The sequence below is a fragment of the Anarhichas minor genome, unplaced genomic scaffold, assembly GCF_050575085.1.
Source record: "Anarhichas minor isolate MPS153535 unplaced genomic scaffold, ASM5057508v1 ptg000003l, whole genome shotgun sequence".
Taxonomy (NCBI): domain Eukaryota; kingdom Metazoa; phylum Chordata; class Actinopteri; order Perciformes; family Anarhichadidae; genus Anarhichas; species Anarhichas minor.
Genome location: NW_027466449.1, coordinates 2,216,563 through 2,241,246, shown reverse-complemented (window position 1 = coordinate 2,241,246; position 24,684 = coordinate 2,216,563). Strand labels below are relative to the sequence as shown.

Sequence of the window (24,684 nt, the reverse complement as noted above, 5' to 3'; positions counted from 1 at the left end):
CTAACGCTGACCTTTCAATGACTGCAGCATGAGAAGATACAAGATGCTCATGTCGCTCCTTTATCTATCCGTTAAAGCTGAACACTTTGTAGAAATCCCTGCAGCCATTTTGGCTTGAATTTGCGACCACCTACTGACTTCATAAGAAATTCATGCCCTTTTAAATAAGTCACACTGACCTCGATAGCTAAAGTTTTGGATTTGGAATAAGGTTGTGTTGCCCACATTCGGAAAACTTTCAGATATACTGGAACGAGTGAGGCCATGAGCAGAAACTAAGAAAAGTGACAGCAGAGGAATATCGCAACTCTGAGGGAAATGCTATCGCAGAAATCATTCATTTTTCTGCAACTGGACAATCTTAATCATAACGTGGTACATCAGCTACCCAACGAATAAATGCAGGGCACAGGGTCACTCGCTGGTAGTCATTCTATATCCTGTTCAAAGACACATAATATCTCCTTTTTAAATATTCATCAGTAAGTCCGCTGCAGGTCTCATGTGCAAATGTCCTCACAATAATATACAAAAGTTCAAAACCTTGATAACTCCAATATGCTGTATAAACTATCCCTGACAGCCTGCTATGTCCTCTGTGGTTGCCATTACGAATGTTGGTGGTCCGTCTGCCAATCAGTTGTCATATCCTGTATGCTGCCTGTCGCTGACTGACAGCTACCAAGATGTGACACACACACACACACACACACACACACACACACATATGCCACTCAAGCATATGTGTAGATACAGATAAATGTTTTGCACACTTGACTCGTAGGGTCTTGTACACATAAACACGCTTTTACATCCTTAGATACACTTACAGTACACACGGAGGCACATGCTTAAGAATACAGGCAATTAAGTGTTCACAGATAACTCGCATAGGCAAACACAAACGCTGTTGTTCTGCAAACCAACGTGTGACATTATGTTTGCTTTAATATCTATGTTCGAGAGAGAAAGAAAGAAAGCAAGACGGACAGAGAGACTGACGGGAGAGTAAGAGGGAGGATGGAGAAGAAAGGACGAAGAGAAAAAAAGGGGGAGCACCGGACAGCCATGAAGAGAGCCGAGAGGGGGGAGATTGGAAGTGAAGGATTGAGAGAAGAGAGAAAACCAAGGGAATGACTCAGATGATGACTCATCCGTGAAACAGGGAGCGAATCTGACAGAGCTAGCAAGAGAATTAACCGGCGAGAGTGAAGCGGTCAGAGGTGGCGATACTGAGCGAGAGAGGGACCGCTCTTATGGGAGAGACGGGGGGAGATAGGGAGAGAGGAATTAGAGGTACCCAGCCAGATCCATTCACTGTGTTGTCCTCCGGCCCCCCCGTGTGCTGCTTACTGAATGGATGATTCCCAGGCAGGCTGCGCCACTCTGTTGGTGTTCGTGGGGGTGTTTTTTTCCTCTGCTGGCTGTGCTGCCCTCGAGACTGAAGCCTGATGTGTTGGTGCTCCATTACCTCCTCCGTTCGTCCCTCCTTCCTTCCAGCTGTTCTCCTCTACCCACTCTCTCCTTCTCTCTCTTTTACCCTCCGCCTCTATGCTCTGTTGCTTTACTGACTTTAGGATTCATGGGATTACGCATGCTGACATGGTTTTGGACTCAAAATGTAGATTATTTTCATGTTACATCAAACATATCATTTCCTGTGAAGCAGTACCAATATTTCATGATATGGTTAAAGCCTTGATTAAATTACATATCTATGAGTGATTTGAGCAAACTAGATACTGTGACCTGTCAAGTAAACACTTGATGAGATATTTCACATTAACACCAAGAAGGAGAGGGATAATGTCCTTTCAGCCACTGAAAGGATTAAATATGAAGCATCGATTCAGGAGGTATTGACTTTCATGTAGCTTAACAGCAACAAAGAAAACCCTCCAAAGTACAAGTGGTTGGATTAATCAGCGAATGAGGACAGTATTAGTCTTTAGTGGTATGGTGTTACTATCCTACTGATGTACATTATACTCATTTTATCAACAAGAGGTAAACCACAATCAGAAAACAGGGAGATCTTTAAAGTGTTGAAATCTTTAAGTCTTCAAATATGATAGTCATTATTTAAAATTATAAATCAGTGAAAGCCCTAAAATGAGAACATTAAAAGACTCTATTGACATCCAGACTAATGAAAATTAAGGAAGGTTAGCAGGTTTTTTTTAAGGCCCCGTGAGCCAGATTTCATTCAGTTTTTTTACAGACTGGCACTCCTGAAGCTGTTGTGAGTAAAACCCTCCCACACATCACTGCGAGTGTTTGTCCGATCTGCCACTTGATATAACAATAACAATAAAAACACATTCAGCAGCTTTCGTATTGGAGATGGACAACATTTACTGCCCCAACACATGTTCAGTATAACAGAAAAGCATGTACTGTACCCGGTATTAACCACGATTCATGTCAATGTTATTCAGAATATTATTGCAGCGATGTAGTTCACAATAGTCCATGTATTTGTCGAAGTGATTCCTATAATTATCTTACTATAAACCTTACGGGAGTGACATAAAGTAGTAGTACTTTGTGCTGGTCTTCACACTTTTGCTTGTGCGGTCCAAATTCAGATCTGCCGCGTATCTGCAAATGTTAAGCATTGTGGTCCATAGTAACGCCCACTCCACATGGCTCTGTATTGATAACTAGGTATAGTTCTATGTTTTCACTGAACAGTACTGATATTGCTTTATCTGCTTTACCACAATTTCAAGGTCCACCACAGGAAAAATGGTAATAAATGTCTAGATATAAGTTGATTAAACTACGGTAATATCAACTGATTGTTTCTATCTGAGAATGCTAAATTCTACTTTTCAATTAAAGACACTCGTGAAATCTAAACAGCACCAAGACAAGTTTCCCTCACGGCACTTTAACGTTAATGTTATATTTGATGCACCAAATCTGTGGCCCATTTCTACAGTACATCCACGTTTTCTGTGTGCTTGCTGTGGCTAACCACAGTGCAAACATCAATTTTGCCTCCACTTCGTCCATTGGACACCTTGACGATCCTTTACATATAATCACAAGCATGTTTGCAAATGATAAATTACTATATTTAGTTTGAAGACAATGACATCACCAGTACAGTATCTACAATTATAGATAACAGTGTTGAAATTGAGAACAGGCTATTTAAGTATTTATAGTCCAAGCAGGAGGCAAAAAGAGGCAAATTGAGAGTGATTTCAGACGTACTAAGCAGATATCACAGTCCCGTTTGATCTCGCTCCATTACATTTTATGCACCACTCAGACAACACACACTCACATGCTCAAATATATTATGTGCTTGTGTAATGCAGGCGTGGGTGTTGAATTAGATCTGTCACTAGCATGTTGTTCATCTGCTCTGCTCAGTGGGAGACATGATGACTAATAGCAGTGTGGAAAGACCTGAGTGTGTGTTTGTGTGTGTGTGTGTGTGTCCCTATGTATGCATGCAATGTTTCATGATGGTTTGAAGCCACCAATTAGTACACACACACACACACACACACTTTGATATTGCGTGACAAATTTGAGCAATACTGGTCCTCACAAGCGCCATGAGACAGCGAGCTAGAAACACATTGAGAGAGAAAAAGAGAGCAAGTGATGGATGGCTAAAGGAGAGGGAGATGGGAATAAGCAAAAAGGTTGGGATTGGACTGTTCCATTATGCAGAGTGGGGGTGAGGAAGAGTGGAGAAAGGAAACGGTAGAGCGTCAGGGGCTGAGAATACACAAAAGACAGAATTGTATATTTAAATTGTTACTATACGTGTATGTGTTTTATAGTATGTGTATATATATATATATGTCAGTTTGTATGAAGTTGCTGAACAATTGTGTATTGAAGTCCAGGGCTCAAGATGAAAGAACTAAATCAATTTGAAAATGAATTTCCCATTTGTGTACACATGATTTATGAGATCACTGACACTTTTGTTTTTACGTTGGCACACAATGGATAATGTACTTGATGTATCTTATTGTGTCTTATTTCTCATTTAAGTTTAAATTTGCACGGTGGCAGGATTCTCCTTTGTGACGGCCAACCATTTAAAGCAGTGAGCCCGATGTATAACATCCTGTTGGCTGAATTACACCACAGACATGAGAACTGTGGCCAGAAACCAGAGCAGGAGAATGGTTTCTTCTGATTGGTGCTTTTCAGCTGTGGACTTCTATAGTGTGTGTGTGTATGTGTGTATGTCAGTGTAGAACTAGAAAAATCCAGCTGCAACCAGCAGCTCAGTGGTTTGTATTCTACTGCTGCTCTCTCCCTCTCTACAGTCTCTCTCTCTCTCTCTCTCTCTCTCTCTCATTATTCTCTGTTCCACTCTATCGCTCCCTCCCTTCCCTTCTTTTTTCTCCTTCTGTATCATTTTTCTTGGGCATTTTGCAATGCTAATACACTCGTCCTTTCCATCTCTCACAGACTAACTAGCACCACATGACTCTGTGTAGTCATTTCCATTATCCAGACTACAGTAAATAAGAAACACAGCTCTCATACCCAAAAGCAGCAGTCTGTCCCACTGCTGGTGAGTTGTGGCAATTTCACTTGGATGCTGCCTCTGTCCGTGGTGCTGACTGCTGCTGCTCGAATGAACATCTGGTAGCCTGTTCTTAGTGGATCAATTCAAAGATTTTAATTAGTATATAAAGGAATTTGTCATAAACAATACATTATCTATCCATCTATCTATATATCCATCTGTCTGTCTGTATGTATGTATGTCTGTCTGTCTGTCTGTCTACAGTCAAATCAAATTATGCATTTGCGAATGGCTGCCCAACTGCAAAATAAATAAATAACGGAAGAATCGCAGCCAAGCAGTCTATTGACTCACAGTCTGGTTGTTGGTTCCAAACTTAGTTTCTCTGTGAAATGAGAGATGACAGAGATGGGGAAATAAGAGGGATGAGCTCAAGAGGGAGAGAGAGAGAGAGAGAGAGAGAGAGAGCAGAAAACAGAGAGATAAAAGAAAAAGATGATGAGAGTGAAAACTTTGTCTCAGCAGGGAGCTCCTGTGCAGCTGTCAAACTCCTGCCGTAGCCTCATATTTAAAATGAATCACTATATTTAGTGACACATCTCTTCAGCACACTGTCAGCTCCACTTCTCTCCACGTCCGCGGCTCAAATTACCATCTTCACAAATAGATACTGCGCTTTCCTCCACTTTATTATGCTAATAGTGTCGGTAGCCAGGGGATGTCTGTTTTTTCTGAATTATAATGGATGTTGGATAACTGTCTCAACTAGACCGTTTTAAATGTTGAAGAAGCCCACGTTTCACATGATTCACACAATATGAGGGAGGAGACTCATTACTGTATGTCTGAGTTCACCATATTAACCAGCCATGTATAATAGTTCCATGTTAACCACCATTTAAAAGGGGGAAAGGCTTTAATATATGTGTTTTTTTGTTTTCACGTAACATCGCCTATAAGGCAGCGATAACTAAAGAAGGCATCAATCATTTCCATATAGGGTAACAAAAATATATATTTTTTTAAATACGTGTGTGCCAATGAAATGATTAAGTAAGTGAAGCAGATTGACGGAGAGAGTTTTATGGCAAATAGAAAGCGAGGGAGAGAGAAGAGCAGGTGTCCTATGTCTGCCATTCCCCTGGTAGAGGAGGGTAAATTGATCTCGCCTCCCCTGTAAACACACACACACACGCAGACACACACACGCAGACACACACACACACACACACACACACACACTTCTGTGAACACAAACACAAGCAATAAACAATTAGAGCCCCCCCCCCTGGAGCACTTTGGCGAATCAAATTACAGTCCAGACTTCTTTGAATCCAATGGGAGTAGAGTCCACCCTATAACTCACCAATCAGCTCTCTTAGATTAAAAGAAATATTGTACTGGTGTGTGTGTGTGTGTGTGTGCGTGCGTGCGTGCGTGTGTGTGTGTGCGTGCGTGCGTGCGTGTGTGTGTGTGCGTGCGTGTGTGTGCGTGCGTGCGTGTGTGTGTGTGTGTGCGTGCGTGTGTGTGTGTGCGTGTGTGTGTGTGTGTGTGTGTGTGTGTGTGTGCTTGTTTGTGCACCATTGCTGAAGTGTTGAAAGGCAGTTAATTTCCTGTAGGGTGAAGGTATCTTTAACACTAAGTTGTCCCAGGGGAGAAATAACAGCGTAGTCACTCCACAGTAGTGCAATGCAGTGTGTGTGTAGTGTGGTGGCATGCTACTATATACTTTATTTTATTGAGATCTGACAATAGCTGCTGTGCAAATGTTGCTCTCATGATCTCTCTATTCTATTCTACTGTAGTTGGCGGGGTCTCATGGTCAACGAAACGCTGAACGCTCTGGAACAAATTAGATTCTGTTGAATGACTGACTTGGTCCAGTGCAACTGAGTCAGTCAGCATGATTTATGTATGTGTGTGTGTGTGTGTGTGTGTGTGTGTGTGTGTGTGTACACATTTACTTCAATCTTTGCAAGGGCCAGAGACATTTTTAGAAAACGAGGACGTCTTTGAAGGGCTGATTAGGGGTCGAAGGAATAGTTTGACATTTTAGGAAGTATGCTTATTAGCTCTCTTGCTGAGAGTTAGCTGAGAAGCCCAATACCACTCATGTCTATCCAATAAGCATGCAGCAGCCAGTTAGCTTAGCATAAAGACTGGAAACAGCTAGCCTGGTCCAAAGCTAATATATATTTACCACCTCTAAAGATAGCTAATTAACACATTATATCTCCTTTTTATAATCCATAAGTCAATCAAAGTGTAAAAACACTGCTGGAACTATTTCATGGTCACTATGAGGTGGAGACTCCAACAAGCTGTTTCCAGTATCGGGTGATATCGATCTTCTCGTCTAACTCTTGGCAAGAAGGCAAATAGGCTGCATTCTTAAAACGTCAAACTATTTCTTTAACCCTGACTATTCCTTTATTGGTTTCAGGGTTAAGAATAGACTTAGGTTTAGTTTAGGGTAACGTTTAGGACAAGCACTGAGACACATTGTCAGTTACTGAACTAGTGCCCAGTGTGTAAAACTGTATATGGCTAAAGCTAATTTCCCACACTAGTCCCTTGATCTATACAGTTTGAGTGCAGGTTGTGGCTTGGCTGACATACATCTAAATGCTTATATTATATTATATGATTATATGAGGGTTGTTGTGCCGCCATCACCTTCCATCTTCCTTCATTTCCCCTTCATCCACTTTCCCTTCATTTCAAAACAAGATCAGGAGTGGAAATGAAGCCTAAATCCTTTCTCCACTTCCCCACTTTTTAAGTTGCATGCCCCCCAGTCCATCTCTCCCTTCCCTCCCCTCCCTCTTTCCATCCCTCCCTCTGTCCCCTCCCCCTCTGTGTTTACTTCATCTCACCTTTGACTCCTCACCGCAGTTTACAGCTGGGCTGTCACTCATGAATTATTATGTTCTACATGAAATCAGACTGCAGGGTCTTCCACGTGTATTTTCTGACTCGGCTAAATCTTGTCACTAATGTTTGGAAAATGAAAAATGATTTTTTTGCTGTCATTTTCACATTAAGCCTCTGAATTACTTCTGAGACTTTTTGTCCTCACATGACTCTCTGAGTCAATTATGAATATCTCTACAGCTATTCCACAAGCTTTCGGTTGGGTTTACCAAGCAGCTAGCTTATATATTGGAGCTATTATTAGTTCGAAGTAAAGACAAACACATCCTGGACCAATCTCTTTACTGAAACTACAAATAAAACTGTTGAATGATTTTCCAAAGTTCCGACAAAGACAGATCATTTTCAACGTACAGAAGTAAGTCTACTTGTGTTTCTCCTCAGCGTGCTGTTTCAGAGAAATGGACGCTACACTCCTGTTCTGTCATGCGTCCCTTCCCATTTTCTCTCTATCGATTCCACTGTCCGGGATCTTCCTAGCCATGTGTGGGAATTAATAGTTATTGGTTATTGATCTGGGATCGGCCGCTTCCTCTTCATCTCAGTTATTTAGCTCAAAGCAAAACACAAATGGACTAAATGTAACATAAACACGCCTTAACACAATCTGAGGAGTTTTGTCTCTTAGATATTCGAATGACTTGTTCACAGTCAAACACGCCGTTTGATTATCCGGTTGATCGTCAGGAAAATATGTAACAAACTGGAACAATCCATCAAAGAGCATTGAAAAGGGCAGTCTTTGTCGTTCCCCCCCCCATTGATTTGTCTCTTCACGTTTGGTTGCCCTCGCAGCAGAGGGACAGCACTCTCTGGTTAGGACTCTCTGTCTTGCTCTGTGTAAAAGGATAAAATGATGGGGGCAGAGCATTGACACTGACATCTAATCAATGCCAATCTGAGCTGCGGCGGCAGACGGGCAGCGTGTCATCACTGCCCAGAGATGACAAATAATCACCATGTAGTGATCGTGTTGTCCCTGCAGCTACTGCAGATCCTCCAACAGCTGAACACACACACATGGACATAGAAACGAATGCACAGGGTGGGAGGGGATGATACTCTTTGCAAATAGATTTTTTTTCAACAAGGATATTGAAGAATAACAGTCATCTACACTGTAAGGAAAAAAATAAAAAAATAAATTAATATTATCAGCATTAGCCAACAACCCTTATTCCTTGTTTTTTCTGTCTAAAGCACATCTACTATTTCTTGAATGCATTTCACATGTGCATACATTAACACAAACACTATAGCTAGTATTTCCTCCTTATGTATCAAATCATAAAAGCTAAATTGAACTTAACGCTCCTCAATATGACAGTAGCGCAATAGAAGGTGATGGAGGCTGCACTTCAATTTGAGGAATGGGGAAAGAGACATTTTGTGTGGGAGAGAGAGAAGAAATTCAAAGAAAAAGAGAGAGAAAGAGTATATGTTTCTATAGAAAGGGGGTAAACAGACAGGAAACTATTTAAGAGACACTAAAAAAAGAAAAGAAAAAGGGGAAAAAATAGACAAACAGCTGCAGCATTGTGATTCATCTGGAGCCCCCCGTCTCTCAGAGCAGGTGGATAGATCCACAGCGCAGTGTGAGCACGCTCCTACAGAGAGATCTGATTGGATGGGAGGGAGAAGTCCCTGCTTTGTGAGTGTGTTTTTGTGCACGTTGTGTGTTTGCAGCTGTCTGAATATGTTATTTGTTTGAATGTTTAGGCATGAGTGTACGTGAATGCAGGTGATGGAAGTGTGTGTCTCATGCGGTGTGTTATCAGTGATGTTGGGGGGGGGGGGGGGGTGGTTGATGTCAAATGCTGCACGAACATCACCCTGCAGCTGCAACACAGTGGAGGGTCACCCCATCTTCCCAGATCACACCGGTCCAGGCCCCAAAACAAGCAGGACTCACAGCAATACAGATGAAGCTGTTGCTGTTGAAGTGCCCTTGAGCCAGACACTAGATGCCATAAATGGTAGAGTGCAGACTGACTCAGATATTGTTTGGCTGCACATTGTGTGCAATTTTAGAGGCTGACTCAGCTCGCTGTTAGTCAGGGGCAAAACGCACACACACACACACACACACACACACACTCGGAGGAAGTGAGTTAGACAGTGAAGGACAGACGACACTGACCTTTACACACTCATCCTGTGTGTGTGTGTGTGTGTGTGTGTGTGTGTGTGTGTGTGTGTGTGTGTGTGTGTGTGTGTGTGTGTGTTCATACTGTATTACTGAGCCAGGTGGACCTCTACAAAAGTGTCAACCTTTTGGTCATTTGAGGAAATATTTCACTTCAATAATTATACGATTAGTACGTTCTCGTTTTCATTTTCTCACATAATGACATCCGCCATCCGTAACCACTTATCCTCTCTGGGGTTGCGGGCGGCTGGAGCCGATCCCAGCTGACATTGGGTGAAGGCAGGGTACACCCTGGACAGGTCGCCAGACTATCGCATGGCTGACACAAAGAGACAGACAACCATTCACACCTACGGGCTATTTAGAGTAATCAATTAACCTAAGCTGCATGTCTTTGGACTGTGGGAGGAAGAACCCAGAGAGGACCCACGCTGGCTCTCTGAGAACATGCAAACTCCACACACAGAACGGCCAGGAATCAAACCCTGTCCCCTCTTGCTGTGAAGTCATTGTCTGGGCTACACCACCGTGCAGCCCAGATAATAAACAGCATTGGCAAAACTACTGCGGCTGAAAATGACAATAAGACAATATTCCATGAATTTATGGGTTTTGTATAATTGTAAGAAAAGCTTCAAATTGTGTTCATGCATTTTTATATATATATATATATATATATATATATATATATATATATATATATATATATATATATACGGTATATTTATAGAAGCAGGTGATATTGCAAACAAAGCAGTTTCCCGATTTATGTTTTCTTCTTGGTGGGGGAGTTGATGGTAATGAAAGCTGTTCTTGTTGGTAGTAAACTGCTGATTAGGGGAAACTTCGTTCTTCATGCTTCAATTCATTGCTTCTGAATCACAGTCCACACAAACAATCAGCCACAGTGTCTGATTAGGCCCAATACCACACTTCTACAATGATGTGTTTTTTTCCGTTAAAAATCTTTGTCTGGGTCGCTTTAAGGGATTAGTTGAAGATTGAATGGCATGTAATGACGTGACAGGTACAGTTTATGATTTTTTTTCTTTTTTGTCCCTTCTGTTTTTTTTGTCAGCTCTCTTCGAGCTTCACTCTCACAGTTGCTCTTTTAAAAGATGGCGCTTGTGTTTTTGTCTAAATGTCAACGCGGCATCAACTCTTTTCTGGGGAGGCAGTGATGCTCTTTACACACAAAGACACACACACACACACACCCTTAGATCCAGGCACCCGGACACTTGACAGACACACAAATTATATGTCGACAAACACGCCAGCACACACTTATTCATACAAACACACACACACACACAGAGAAATCCTTGCCCCTAAGCGTTTCTCAGCTAGAACTGCCAGTTTCATGAGGCAGAACTAATTCACTGTACATTTTTGGATTCTCTATTTTCTCCTCTTCTTTTCTTCTCTCCCCCGTCATCCTCCTCTCTTCTCTCCTTCTAATTCACTAATATCCCTTCTCCTCCCCCCCTTCCTCCATTTTACCCATCTCCTCATACGTCCTCAGACTTTCCTCGCTATCTGTCTTCTTTCAATCATGTTTTGAGCGTGGCTTCCTCTGCCCTCCTTGTGTCCCTTCCTGCAAGCATTTGATGGACAGTGACGTGCACTTCAACAGCCACCGGAACTGGCACAAAACCTTGTATTATAACAGAGGAACAAATACACAAGTAAAACAGGATTCTGTTCAGTGTTGGAAGAGCCTATCCTATTTATTCAAACCTATCTTGAACCTCTTACTCTCTATTTCTTAAAACAGGGACTGATCTAGTAGCGGCTAAATGCTAACTCTCTGTACTATCACATACTGAGCACTTTCTTGGTTTCGCAGGTATAATAATTGCGGTTAAAGGGGAAATTGCCCGGTTTACAAAATTGCAAATATTGGTGACGGATACTGATGTTGAATTACCAAACTACATTTTCTTTTTATATTCAACCTTTTTTTTTAGCTGTTGCATTTACTAGTAAGCATGTGAGATCTTGCTTCGTCCGGTATTTTATTTATTCTATTCCACCGTTTTATAAGTAAATTGAATTTCAGTCTATAAAACATTTTACTGTCGGGTATGTAAAGTTGGTATTGTGCCTGTATTGATTAATTTATACTGTGCTGGAATAAACAAGAGGAAACCTGAGCGGAGAGAGCTTCTCATTGTCCTCTCCCTCTCATTTCACCCTCAACACCCTCTCGTTTAGTTCTCTGCAATCATTCTCTGTTTTCCATGTTTTACTCTCCCCTGCAACGCTCCATCTTCTCCCACGTCCACCCCCACCTCTGCTTATATTCCATCTCTCAGCCTCCTCACGGATCCATCCCCTTCCATCTCGCTCACTCATCTCAAATGGAAGACTTTCTCTCTCTCCTCTTCTCTCTTTGCTCTAAGCTCGTGGCTAAACTTTCCTCAAGATTTTTTCCTCCAGCTTCCTCTCCAGCATCTGTCTGATCATGTTTCTTTCTTCAGCCTGAGGGATGAGCCAGCAATCTCCCCTACCCATAATGCTCCTGTCCAAGTGAGGACTGCCTCGTGCACTTCAAAGTACACACTTCGGCACTTCAAAGGCTGCAGTCTCTCTCGTACTAAAACCAAGGCCAGATCAATTAAATCCTATTAATACCCAGCAGCCCCCCGTTATGAGGATGAGGTTCAATTCTGGGTACACACAGCGAGGCAAGAACTTCAGCTCAGTAAACTCCCGTGTCCCCAGAGAGATCATTTTTGATGAGGCTCCGTGGATGAAAAATAGGGCTTGTATGTGTAAGAATAGAAATGCAGTTTTGCAAATATTGTAAAAGTCACATCGTCAGGCAAGAACACAGAGAGGAGGTTATCAGAATTTGTTTGCTGAAAACAACTGAACCGTATATTAACTGTGCCATAAAACCAAAACAATGAGCTAAAAGAAGCTAAAACACTCTGGGGCAAATTCACAAAAGGAAAGGATTGTGTGGCTTTTGCGGATATGACAAAAAGAAACTGCGTCATTTTTTAGAGCACCCTCAAAGGGTGATATGCACCCATAACCGCGCTGCCAAGCAAATAGCGCCCCGGTGCTCCTGTGCTAATATTTAAATGAGGTAATAATCATACATTTGGGGCAAAATTGTCCCCTTTCTATGCAAATGAGCCTCAAACAGCCCAATTCACAAAGATCAGTGCTGATAGCCGCGCAGAGAGTTGGCGGTAACTGAAGCGCATTTGTAGGGCGGTTCACTCAAACTCATTTATTTTGGGATGCAGTGACAGGATGCAATGAAATGTCATGAAAAATAAATGAATAAAGCTGCCCTACATGACAGTTCTGAAAATACATTTTAAAAAATGAGGAAACATGAAAGACAGATAAAAATAAGGTTTTTATATAAACAAATACACAAATAATTTTGTCCGTCCCCCTCCTACACAAAACCCTGTCCTTTCAGTGTCTTCTTGCCTCTCTCTTAATTTCCTTTGGGAGGTTTGGATGGAAGTGGCACTGTGGCAAGCCTCCTCCTGAAAAGACCTCTGCCTCAGGCTCCCACCCCTCACAACCGACACATTGGCCTCAAGCTCATTTATACTTTGCCACATGGATAATTGCAATTAGACGCAAAAGAAGGGCAATTCGCATTCAGCTGCAAAACTTTAGGGACGTGCTTGCTCTGTAATATAATTACCACAATATCTTTTGTGAATCAGAACTTGATGTTGGCAAATGATGTGTAATTCATAGTGCCGTCAGTGGCAGCAATCCATTCTTTGTCAATTCGCCCCTTTGTTGGTTGGTGGTCATTTTCAGCGACTCCTTTCACAACAAACATAGTCATTTGATTCATTTTAAATGTGTTTTTTAAAGAAGTGTTGGACAAACATTATGTACAATGTGATAAATCAGATTTAAGGTGTTTTGTTTGAATGACAAAGCAGTGGTTGAAGTCAGTTGACTTCATGTTCCCTGTTGACCCAAAGCTGTGATAGCCAGTGAAGCTCTGTCCTGTTTTGCTGCTGGCTAGCTGCCATCCTATTACTGCAGGAGTCAAAATCCTCTGATCCCTGAAGCCCATACACAAATACACACACACACACACACACACACACACACACACAAATACATGCACAAACTCTTGCAAGGATACACTCGTATGCACTGCAAAGACTGTACTGTTGCTCCCTGTTCTTGATTAGTGTTTATTAGTGTGCATGTGTGCATGTGTGTGTGTGTGTGCGTATCTGCATGCGTCAGTCAGTCCCAATGAGACAGCAGCCTGTTAAAATTAGCTCTCAAGACAGATTTGTGGGTCAAACTCTGACCCACAACCTCAAAGGCGTCCGCCTCTCAGGTGGCTCGTCGCAGTCGGGTCGTCGGTTCAAATCCCGGGGTCTGTCTCAGTGAATCAGGGCAAGAAAACTCTCCTCCAAAGCTAATATCGAAATTGTGACGAGCAAGGCACTTAATCTCTATTAACTGCAGTGGAGCTGCTCAAGCATCACAAGTAGAAGACAATCTGCTGTGAATAAATAAATCAGTGTGAGATTAAATTAGTTAAGTGTTTATTATTCTTCTTCCAGTTACTTTAGTTTTATTTATTTCTCTGTTGTGTCGGTCCACCTCTCTCAAATAAAAGACAGATGATTCTGCACTACAACAGTAACACAACAGTCCTACCCATTTCAGTATTTTCTGTCCCTTTCAGAAAGAAGACGTGGTTTGTCAGTGCCTTCCTAAATCTTTGAAAAATGTTCGCTTAAAAAAATGAATCATATGACCCTGTCTTCTACAGTTAAAGATTGGTTAGGTGTGATACTTGGTTCAGGGGAAAGATCATGGTCACTTCCAAACAGGAACCGGTAGTATGGATAGGGTCCGGAGTTTCTGCCGTTGGTACTTTAGAAGTTACAGTGAGATCTCCGCAGAAAATAGCAGCGTGCGTGTCTTTGTACGAGGAGCGGAGTTGTGCTTTACTCTGACACACACACACACACACACCAACTCCGGCTCAGTACAGCCTGAGATACACATCATGGCAGAGAGAAGAAAAAGATCCAGTGTGAATTACATTGTACTCTCTTTGTAACTCTCGTCACAAATGCAATAAAACCTTTACAGCAATTTATCAAAACATTTGGCGAGCAAGCAGAACCTGCAGAAATGCAGTTTTCGATTGTTTGTCGAGTAGCCGTCCATCTTCGTCCACTGCAGGTAACGTTAGCGATGCCATACGGAGTTTCTTTAATGAGAGCAGGTTAATAAATGAAAGCTAATCACTTAGCTAATTGTTTAGCTGCGAATGTATTTTAAAGATTTTGGAACTTCCACTGTTACCCTGCGTCTTAAGTCGGTCTTTCTTTCTGAACATCTGGTCCATCTTTCAGCCTGTTCGTTATAATAGTTAGTTAACAACGTACTCTATGCAAACGAGAACCTCCTACACTTGGTATCAGCAGAGGAGAGAGGTGGGCAGATCAACCTCATCTGGCTTTCATACCGGCTCTGTGAAGAATTGCTGGTTGGCCGGCCAGAGACAGAAAATAGGAAGGAAGTGAAGGAGGTGACGTTAGAATGTGGGCAATAAAACATAATGTGTACGGATTAACACAAACACACGCACACATACAGTATACAGCCTGTGCCCATTCCTCTTGCCTCTCACTGCAAGGTTATGTAATTAAAGAGGCTCCATCCCTCTCCCCTCTCTCTTTCTCGGCTTCCTTTCCTCTTCTCCTTACTCCTTTCTTACTCTCCACCTTTTAATTTATATCTCACTTATTCTCTCTTTCGCTGTTTTTGCACTCCTATAATTCATCCCCTCCTATCTTTCATCCCCTAGCGTCTCGCCTCCTCCTCCGCTATATTTCCTCCCCTTTTCTAATTTACTGTATTTCTCTATTTCTTTCTTCCTCTCTTCCCTTTTCTTCTTTTTGTTTCATTCCCTCTTTTCTCTCATCCTCGAGCTTTATCCTCTCCTCCACTTCCTCCACTGCTGTCGTTGCTCTCATCTAACTTCTTCTCCCCCTTTTACTTTACGTTTCCCTCCTGCTTTTAATGCCTCAGCTCCTCTCCTCGTCCTCTCTTCCTTGTATTCTCTATATCCCTGCCTCTCCTGCTTCTTACAGTGCAAAAGGCATTAGATGAAATCATCCACCCTAAATCCAACCACTGTGTGTGTGTGTGTGTGTGTGTGTGTGTGTGTGTGTGTGTGTGTGTGTGTGTGTGTGTGTGTGTGTGTGTGTGTGTGTGTGTGTGTGTGTGTGTGTGTGTGTGTATGCGTGTGCTGTGTTTTGTACATGTGCGTGTGGCTGCATATGTCTGTGTGCACGGGCCAAGATTTTATCCCATAACAGCAGTTGAGACTTAAAATTGCTCCCTCTTCCCCCTTTCTTCAAATCAAATCAACAGATGTTCAGGAGATCTTCTACTTAAGTGAAAGTACCAATACAACATTGTTAAAAATGCTTTACTTAAGGTATCAAAAGCATTTACAGAATAAATGGCCTCTGTGACATTATTGTTAATACTAATGCATCAATGTGTCAGTAACATTGTGCTGCGGCTTCTCTCATCCACTTTACAAACTGCAGGTTAGTCCAGTGGTTCCCACCCTGGGGGTCTGGCCCCCTTCTAAGGCTCACTAGATAAATCTGAGGGGTAGAGAGACGATAATTGGAGGAGGAAAATAGAAAAGAGTAGAAAAAACTTTAAAAAATGTATCTCAATGGTAAAAAGTAGAGAAAGGACACAAAAAGCTCAAGATGGAGATAATAGCAGGAGGAAAAAGAGTTCATGTGGGTGAGTTCCTATGAAACCTGCTCTTTGTTGTCATGTAAAAGTGTCACGTACGGTGACTGATGCAACCTGTGCACTGAGCGGTGAAACCTGCACCCCAAAACTCACTCAGTGTCGTTTGGGTTCAAGACTTTTCATGTCAAAATATTTAGCAATTAGTCTGGAAACCAGGGAGCAAAACCATGGGGAGATGGAAGTCAGTCACAAATGACATGTGCAAAGGAAATTATTCATAGAAATGCTCAGTCTTCTAATGTAGACTCATTGAAACATGGTTGATGTCAAGACCTAAATCTTTTGTTCTTCAATTCAAATGTCAGGGTTCATAAAGACAGTTTGAAGACATCTTTCTAACTTTCAGTCCATCACACACTTTTCCCCCCGGAAATCCACCACTTCCTATCAAATCATAGTTTGTGTCAACATAATGAGGAAAAGATTTTAACAGATGTATCTGGAAATTTGCGAATCTTCTATCTGCGAAAAGGTGAACTGACAACATAATTCATTTGTTTTTCCTACAATTTCATGGCCACTGAAGAATGATTAACCTTTTCATATTGAACACTTTGAGACACAAACCACCTCTCTTTGGCTTTTTTACAAGAACGTAGCCAGACAAAGCATTGCAAGTGGACAAAATCCACGCATCAATTACATTTCCTCCAAAACATATTCAGAAAATGTTTTCGTACTTGTAAGAAACCATCATCATCATCACCATCTGTCCACTTCAACACCTCTTCATGGCTATTTGTCCATCTCCTCTCCCCTCTACTCTCTGTCAAGCCACTTACATCAGACTCAGCAGGGAGCCACATTACTGGAGGCTGAGCTGACTTATTGTGTGTATGTGCACGCACTCACATGCCTGTGTGGTGTCACTCACTTCCCCGTTTATCCTCTCCTCCGCCCAGTGGGCTCCTCCTCTCCCCTTGTTCTCTTCCTCCTTCTGCTTGTCATCTCTCTCTCCTTCTGGTAAGCCTTTAGCTACACAGGCCTCCTCCATTTTGCACTGACGTGAACCGTGTGACTGCGTGTGTGTGTGTGTGTGTGTGTCTGCGTGTGCGTGTGCGTGTGTGTATTTGTGGTGCAGTAGAGTGCAGCCTAAAGTGGCAGCCAGTGCTAGGGAAGTGTGCGATTGAGCAGAACAATGGCATTCTGGGTAAAAATAGCTCTGTTGGAGAGAGAGAAAAGGAGACGGAGGGTGACAGAGAGAGAGAAGAGAGGGAGGGTAAGAGCTGAGAGGAAAGGGAAGGATAGAAGTTTAATGACCATGTAGTGAAAAGAGAAGCTGCAGGTGTAAATGTGTGAAACACAAATTTAAAAGGATGAGAATGAGTCACACGAGAAGTAAAGTGAAACTGTGAGAAGCAGAGAAGCTTTGTGTTCTACTCCGTGTCTTGAATGAAGGTTGCCATGGAGTCTAATCAGACTATATTTGGGATATGATTGAGTTGGGCTTTTTGTAAATAGAAAGGGATCCATTGCTTTCAGAAAAAAAGATGGTGTAGAAAAAAAGCAAAAAAACAGACAGAAAAAGAGCAAAAAGGAAATCAAGATGAAGAGAAATATGAGAGGAGAGAGGAAGAAATTGCTGAAAAACAGAGAGGGAGAGAGCTGGAAGGTAGAGTCAACATACAATACAAAACAATAAAATGCAACATTGAACAGAGGTTGAAAGGCCCCGCGTTTAGACAGAAAGAAAGAAAGAGAGAGAGAGAGAGCGAGAGAGAGAGAGTCTGAATGCAGAATTAGAACTGATGGAGCATTTTAGTGAACGTTATTGACAGGACGACAAAAGGCCAGAATGTTTGTGCTATGTAGGTTAAGTGGTGCAGCGATGGGCTACTCTGTTGGACAACAGACACACACACACACACACACACACACACACATGATGTGATCGCTAGGACTGAATGTACTGGCTCTGGGAAAAGGAGGAATGAGTTCACTTTAGGGTCTAAAAATGATTCAACAGTCTCAGAGGCTACTACTGTACACTGTACAGTATGCTGCTTAAGGGGGTGCACGCACGCACACACACACACACACACAGAACGTATTATACGATAGTTAAAGGAGTAGTTGCGACTTTTTCCATTGCAATGTGTGATGTATGATCAGGGAAGGCCTCATTACCAAACACACACACACACACACACACACACACACACACACACACAATGTGCTCATACAATGTGCTGCTTCTTTGGAGGTAGCTGCACACAGTTATATACAAAGGGTCAGCATCTTAGGCTACATTCTGTAATATACAACCAGGACCAGAGAAAAGCGTGTACGTGTAAGTATTTACTCTGATCTGTAAGATTTAAAGGCCACAATATTCAGGATGTTCAGTGATATTTCAACTAGTGAATCAATGAGGTATACATTCCTTTCAGCACCATCCACTTGATATTAGTGTTGAAACATTAAGACAGCTATTTTGATAATTGTAAAAAGGAAACATGCCAGACATTTGCTGCCTTTTTTTCAGATTCCCATCTTGCCCTCTCTCTTGAACCACAGCTTTAACTTTGAATGATGAATGGGCAGTCTTGGAATGAGGCCTCAATAGAGAGTGATGCGTAACAGGGTTGATATAGTTTTATATGCATGCAGACGTTTTACTAAACAATGAATGCCTTGGTGGGTATGTAATGGTGGCTGTAAGTACTACCACTCAATCCAAAGTGGCATTAAGTGTCTCTTGCATGACACTTAACAACCAAAATCTCAAAGGGATTCAGAGAAAGAGAGAGATGCAGGGGGGTAGATAAAAAGAGAGGAGATAGAAAAGATAGAGTGGAGGAGAGTTAGAGAGAGGATTGGTGAGTTCTGTGTAGAGAGGATTTGATGAGTGGGTGGAAAAGAGCAGAGATGCGAGATAAGTGTTCGGTAGGGAGCACTGCGTCTGTCAGTTATTCATTGCATGAGTAATATGGCCGATCTTCAGTCCAAAACAACCTCATTTCTCCTGGATAGACAGAGAGAGAGGGAGAGTACACAGAAGGAGTATACGGGAGAGATACTGCAAAACGAATGAATATTGAATATTACATATAAGTTCAACTAAATAAGAGTTCTTATTTGAAGATATGTGTTTTTAGTTTTTAAGAAAATATAAATTAAACCATTTTCCGGTCACAATGTTGGTAAACTCAGTCCTGTGGCTTTTCTGTTTGTCCTTCCAAGACATCACCTGTCAATCAAACACTATGGGAGGGACAGTGACATTTCCTTAGTCTTTTAGCCGTGGTGGCTGTGGATGCTCATACTAAGTCCGTTCTCTTCTGCTTCTTTTGTTTACGTCTTTCTCTAGAAAGACAGAGCCAACAATGTGTTCACACCAGCAAATGGAAACAAGTTAAAATAGAGGCAAAAGATGAATTATGTTCAGTGTGTGTGTGTGTGTGTGTGTGTGTGCGCATCACAGTCTAATTTTTCATCAGTCAGCTTCACAGTGCAAGAAGTGAGGGGATCCGATGCATTGAAAATAGGGTGTAGCTGTCAGTGTGACTTGGCCTTTTAGAAACGCATGTCAGCTTAACTTAGCCTGCTGCAGCTGTGACAGCTCTGTCTGGAAATAAGATTTCCAAAGTGTCTATAGTTTGTGAGTGTGTGTGTGTGTGTGTGTGTGTGCGTGTGTGTGTGTGTGTGTGTGCGTGTGTGTGTGTGTGTGTGTGTGTGTGCGTTCGTGCGTGTGTGTGTGTGTGTGTGTGTGTGTGTGTGTGTGTGTGTGTGTGTGTGTGTGTGTGTGTGTGTGTGTGTGTGCGGCTAACTCTGCAGTCTGCTGTTTAAGTGGAATCGACATTTTCAACGTTAGGAATATTAATCAGTGCGTTAATCCGTCAATCTTATTTAACATGAGAAGTAGACTGACAACACATCATTTTAGTGGAGGAGTAGTTGATGGAGGACAGGAGGTTGAATGGCATTTGAGTCACACACACGCACATTGGAGCTGCCCAGTTGTTGCAGTCTTTACTGTTTGCTGTTGAGCGGTAATCACCCACCCGTTGACTTTTTGACAGTCCATTCAAGACAGTAAAACTTAATTCAAACTCGCTTTATTAGCTTTTTTGATTGTATTTTTATACATGTCCCAGATTTTTTATTGAGCTAATTTTTGCCTTTCCTCCCACGTTAGTGTTGATGCTTTGAAAGTTCAGCACTGCCTTTTCAGAGCTTTAGCAATGAGGGAAGATTTTGGAATATGGGAAGCTCTAAAAAAATCAGGGATGTTTATGTTTATTTGCCATAGTATAGACATAATATGATAAACAAACATTTCTGTACTATTGTGAAAAACAAGCTGGTTGTCACTAAATGTGTTTGTTTTGTGTGTGTTTCAGAAGAAGGAGTGGTTATGTCTCAACTGCCAGACCCAGCGGCTGATGTCCGGAGGCGGTCTCGACGATCCTCCACTTCCTGTTCCTCATCCGTCTCCCAAGCACCAGCCAATGGGCTCGCCCCGTCACCAGGCGCCAGCCAGTCAGCAAAGCCCTCTCCACAAAGCCACCAATCAGCAGGGGCCCAGGCCGGCCCAGCCCCAGACGCAGAAAGCACAGGCGGGAACTGGCGGTAGTGGACCGTTTGCGCCCAATGCAGCCAAACAACTGATCGACTCCAAGATCACGACACCAGCTACGGCACCAGTATCAACCACAGAGATCCAGAAACAGCCAAAACCCACAGAGGAGAAACCCAAAACCGAGCCTGAGAACCAAACTGCCAAAGACACCAAACCCTTCCAGAGGAAAGGAGAGCAGATCACACCCATCAAGGAAATCAAGAAGTCCAGGCACTATGATGTAAGTCTGATTTATTGTCCTAACATTGCTTTAGTTCGGTATACTACTCTGTATGTTAAGCTATGGATAAGGACCAAAAGTTGATACAACTGGTAAAATGGTAATACGGCTTGAGAAAAGTGAACCAAATGAATAAGTGAAAAATAAATAATAATTAATAAAATAAACTGATTTTTAGTGATTATTCAGCGGGAACCATAGTGCAACATACAGGCCTATGTACCAACACTGGCTATTGTTGACCTTTTTTTAAGTTTTAGAGCATGTATGCAGGTTAAGTTATGTGAGTATGCATGGCTGTTTCAGCGTGGACCTGCTTTGCATTCATACAGTTTTTCCATAAACCTTAATGAGCTAAATGGAAGCTCTTGTCAAGCACCAGCTACGTGTAGTCTACAGGATGTTGCCCATGTTGGACCTCCAAAAACCTCACAATCCCCACAGCCAAGATATGAGGAAAAAGTCAATGATAAGAGGGCTACAATCCAGATGATCCTTATGTAACCTACACAACAGAGAGAAAGCGGTTTTGTATTGTACGCACAGTAAAAAGTTGACCTGGCATTGTGCTGGCAGCTGGACAAAGGTGGGATCTAACGAGATGGCTTCCTTTAGAGTTCAAGGAGCCAAAGTCACTCGAGCGTCTCTTCTAGCGTCTCCAACTCAACAAGCTTTCTCATGGACAGATTCTCTCAACATTGTTTCTGCAAAACTGAAAAATGTTCTTGGGATTTTCTGTAAATATTATAAGATTACAATGATTCTAGTACACTGGATTGTCAAATTTAAACAATTTGTAAATCACGGAAAAACATTCAGCATTCAGTACAAATGTTTCCCACTGTGCTTCGCTATTGGGACACTTTCCAGGCCTCATGGGAGGTGTAGTTGTTGAATGCAGAGACAATGATTGTCCGTGCTAAACATTTTTCACATTTAGTACAGCACGAGATGCCAATTCGTCTTAAAATATGAAAAGACCCCAGGAACGTTTAATGTTTTCAGACTGAGTCACTGAAGCTAGTGAAACAGAGGCTGGGTTACCCTGATTATCAGACCAAATTGCCATCTTTCCTTAAGCCTGACATCGTGTTTGTGTTTTGTTTTGCCATAACTAGGAAGTATGAGTGTTATCTGTTCCGCTGATGTCATTTTTAGTAGACACAGACGCCGAGCAAGCAGTTGCTAGGAGCAGTTAACTCAATGTTTTTTAATATGTTGATTTCATAGTTATATATATTTATTTAAGTCGACTTACAGCAACTTGAACAGCTGTGTCACTCTCATCCACGCTTCTTGCCATATTTCTGTTGCTATTTTTCATGAATGTAGCTAAGTAGCTTCCATTGTAGGAAGAAGACATTCTTAATTCCACTAAGCTTTGACTGGTCAGTTGTTTCTCCAACCGGTGGAAACATCCATCGATGAGCACAACACCAAACCAGTTTGAATTGCTGAAATCAGAGATGTGGTCTACAATTCAGAGGTCTGAAACTAGGCTACGGCTAACTAGGAGGGTAGATGAACTGCAGGTCTCTAAAAACACAGACTCAGCACTTCAAAACGTGACTCAGCACCAGACTAAAGACTTGGTTGATTTCAGTATCACAGTCCACTCGTACATTTCAAAAGTGGCAAACATTGCTGTCCTCGGCAGAATCAGACCCAGAATGTAGACAAAGGTGATGCATGTGATAAATGAACCATGTGACCAGTGGACTTCAGAAGTTTGTGTTGTCTGACACCTGGGAAATGGATATTAAGTGTTTACACCATGGATCCTGCCATCGACCCAGCTGCCTGTTGCCACATTAGATTTCCTCCAACGTTGTCTTCAAGGTTTTGACTGCTGTGTTTAGAATCCAGATGTAAGTAAATTAATGAAGGTGGCATCATGAGGTCATTCATGCTACTGTGAATATAGCTTATATGACATAGTTGTGATGACTTGTAAAGAGTCATAAAGGTCACTTTAAACAAATCTGTGAGATTGCATTAGTTTGGCATTAAGTTGGCCAAATAACAGTTTCTCACAACACAGTGAGTAAATGCAGCACCAAGCCAAACTTGTTATGAGAATTCAAAAGAGTTCTTGCTGGACTCTGTTTTCTCCCGGTAAACAAAAAAAAGTAAGAAAGTACCAGTTTCTTTAAAGTTTATGTTTTCAACACAAATCTTCCATTATTTTCTTATGAATATTTTAGATCTTCACCTGCATATTTCAGAGATGCTGCATGCTCATATAAAAGTAATACAATTTTGTAACTGGTCACTGATCCATAAAATACTGTCCTATTAAGTTGAAACAGAAGGCAAAACACAGTTGCAATGCTATGCACCACTTTATTTTCAGTTCTCAGTCTTGTAGATTGAAAGATTATATTCATAATTACAGTGACAAGTGGGATGCCTCAAGGTTTAAAGTGGCACAGAGAGCCTTCATGTATTGAAAATTGAATGGAGTTTAATTAAATCACCATTTTAGGAAACACATTTCCAGATTTATTGTATTTACCCAGTCCATTTTCTGCCATGCTCTGTTTAATTATCTTCTCTGACAAAAGAAAAGATTTGTTACCATGTTTTTGTATTTCTCTGTAGCATTTCTGGCTTCCATATTCAATCAGAGTCGACTCTTGAACTCGGTTTAAAGCTTGTTTTGTTTTCTTGCCCTTCTTGTACAAAATGTATAGAAATGGCCCTATCATTTCATGTGAATTATATGTCTATTCAGTTTGCTGATCACAAAACAGAATGCAGTTTATCCTTTATTATACAACAAAGTGAAGTTGACTATAACCTGTGCACAACACTGGGTGTTTTACGTCACAAAATACAGTTATGTTATGACCCTACTTAAGATTTTCTATGGAGCCTGGTTAATTCAAACTATAAGTTGTGTTGGACATCCATGGCAGTTTGGAAAGCATGTCATTGAGTCCCTCCTCACAGAATGCTGAGGCTGCAAGTGGCAGTGTGGACTACCTTGGGAAGGGGGCGTGCGAGTGAGAGAGAAACACAGAGGCAGTGAAATAATACCTTTTCTTACTCAGTGGCAGCTATTGCTCCTGTCGAAATATTTATCGAGATCGGCTGCTGTGGGCCTTTTCAAAGGCAGAGCAGACCTTCCTCATCTAAGGAACTGCTAGGAGTGTAAAGTGCAGAGGAGTTAAATGTAAAGTCTCCTCTGAAGTATTAAAACCATCGTAGGGGGTTTTATAGAAAACATTTCTATAGTTTTTTTTTATTAACAGACATCTGAGGCAGAGCCATTGATGAATGAGTTTTGAGTCGTTTTTGTGTTCCAGTCATGTTAACTTCACAATCGCTCATCATCACAAAACTGAAATTTTCTCACTCCTAAAATATACAGTTTGAATAACCTCTTTCCATCAATGGCTCAAAATTGTTTACAAACCTGTCAACTATAAGCCACCTAATGATAACTGATTCATTATGTGATTTGTCTTAATGCTGTCATTTACTATACTATT

At 41.7% G+C, this 24,684-nt stretch overlaps 1 protein-coding gene across 1 annotated transcript in view; it reads left to right on the top strand.

The window, feature by feature from the left end:
* bsna (bassoon presynaptic cytomatrix protein a) overlaps window positions 1-24,684 on the top strand; it is a 122,179-nt gene that overhangs the window by 72,604 nt on the left and 24,891 nt on the right. The window contains exon 4 of the mRNA XM_076102126.1: window positions 20,732-21,190. Within this exon, the coding sequence (XP_075958241.1) occupies window positions 20,732-21,190 (459 nt within the window). The remainder of the gene's footprint in view (window positions 1-20,731; window positions 21,191-24,684) is intronic.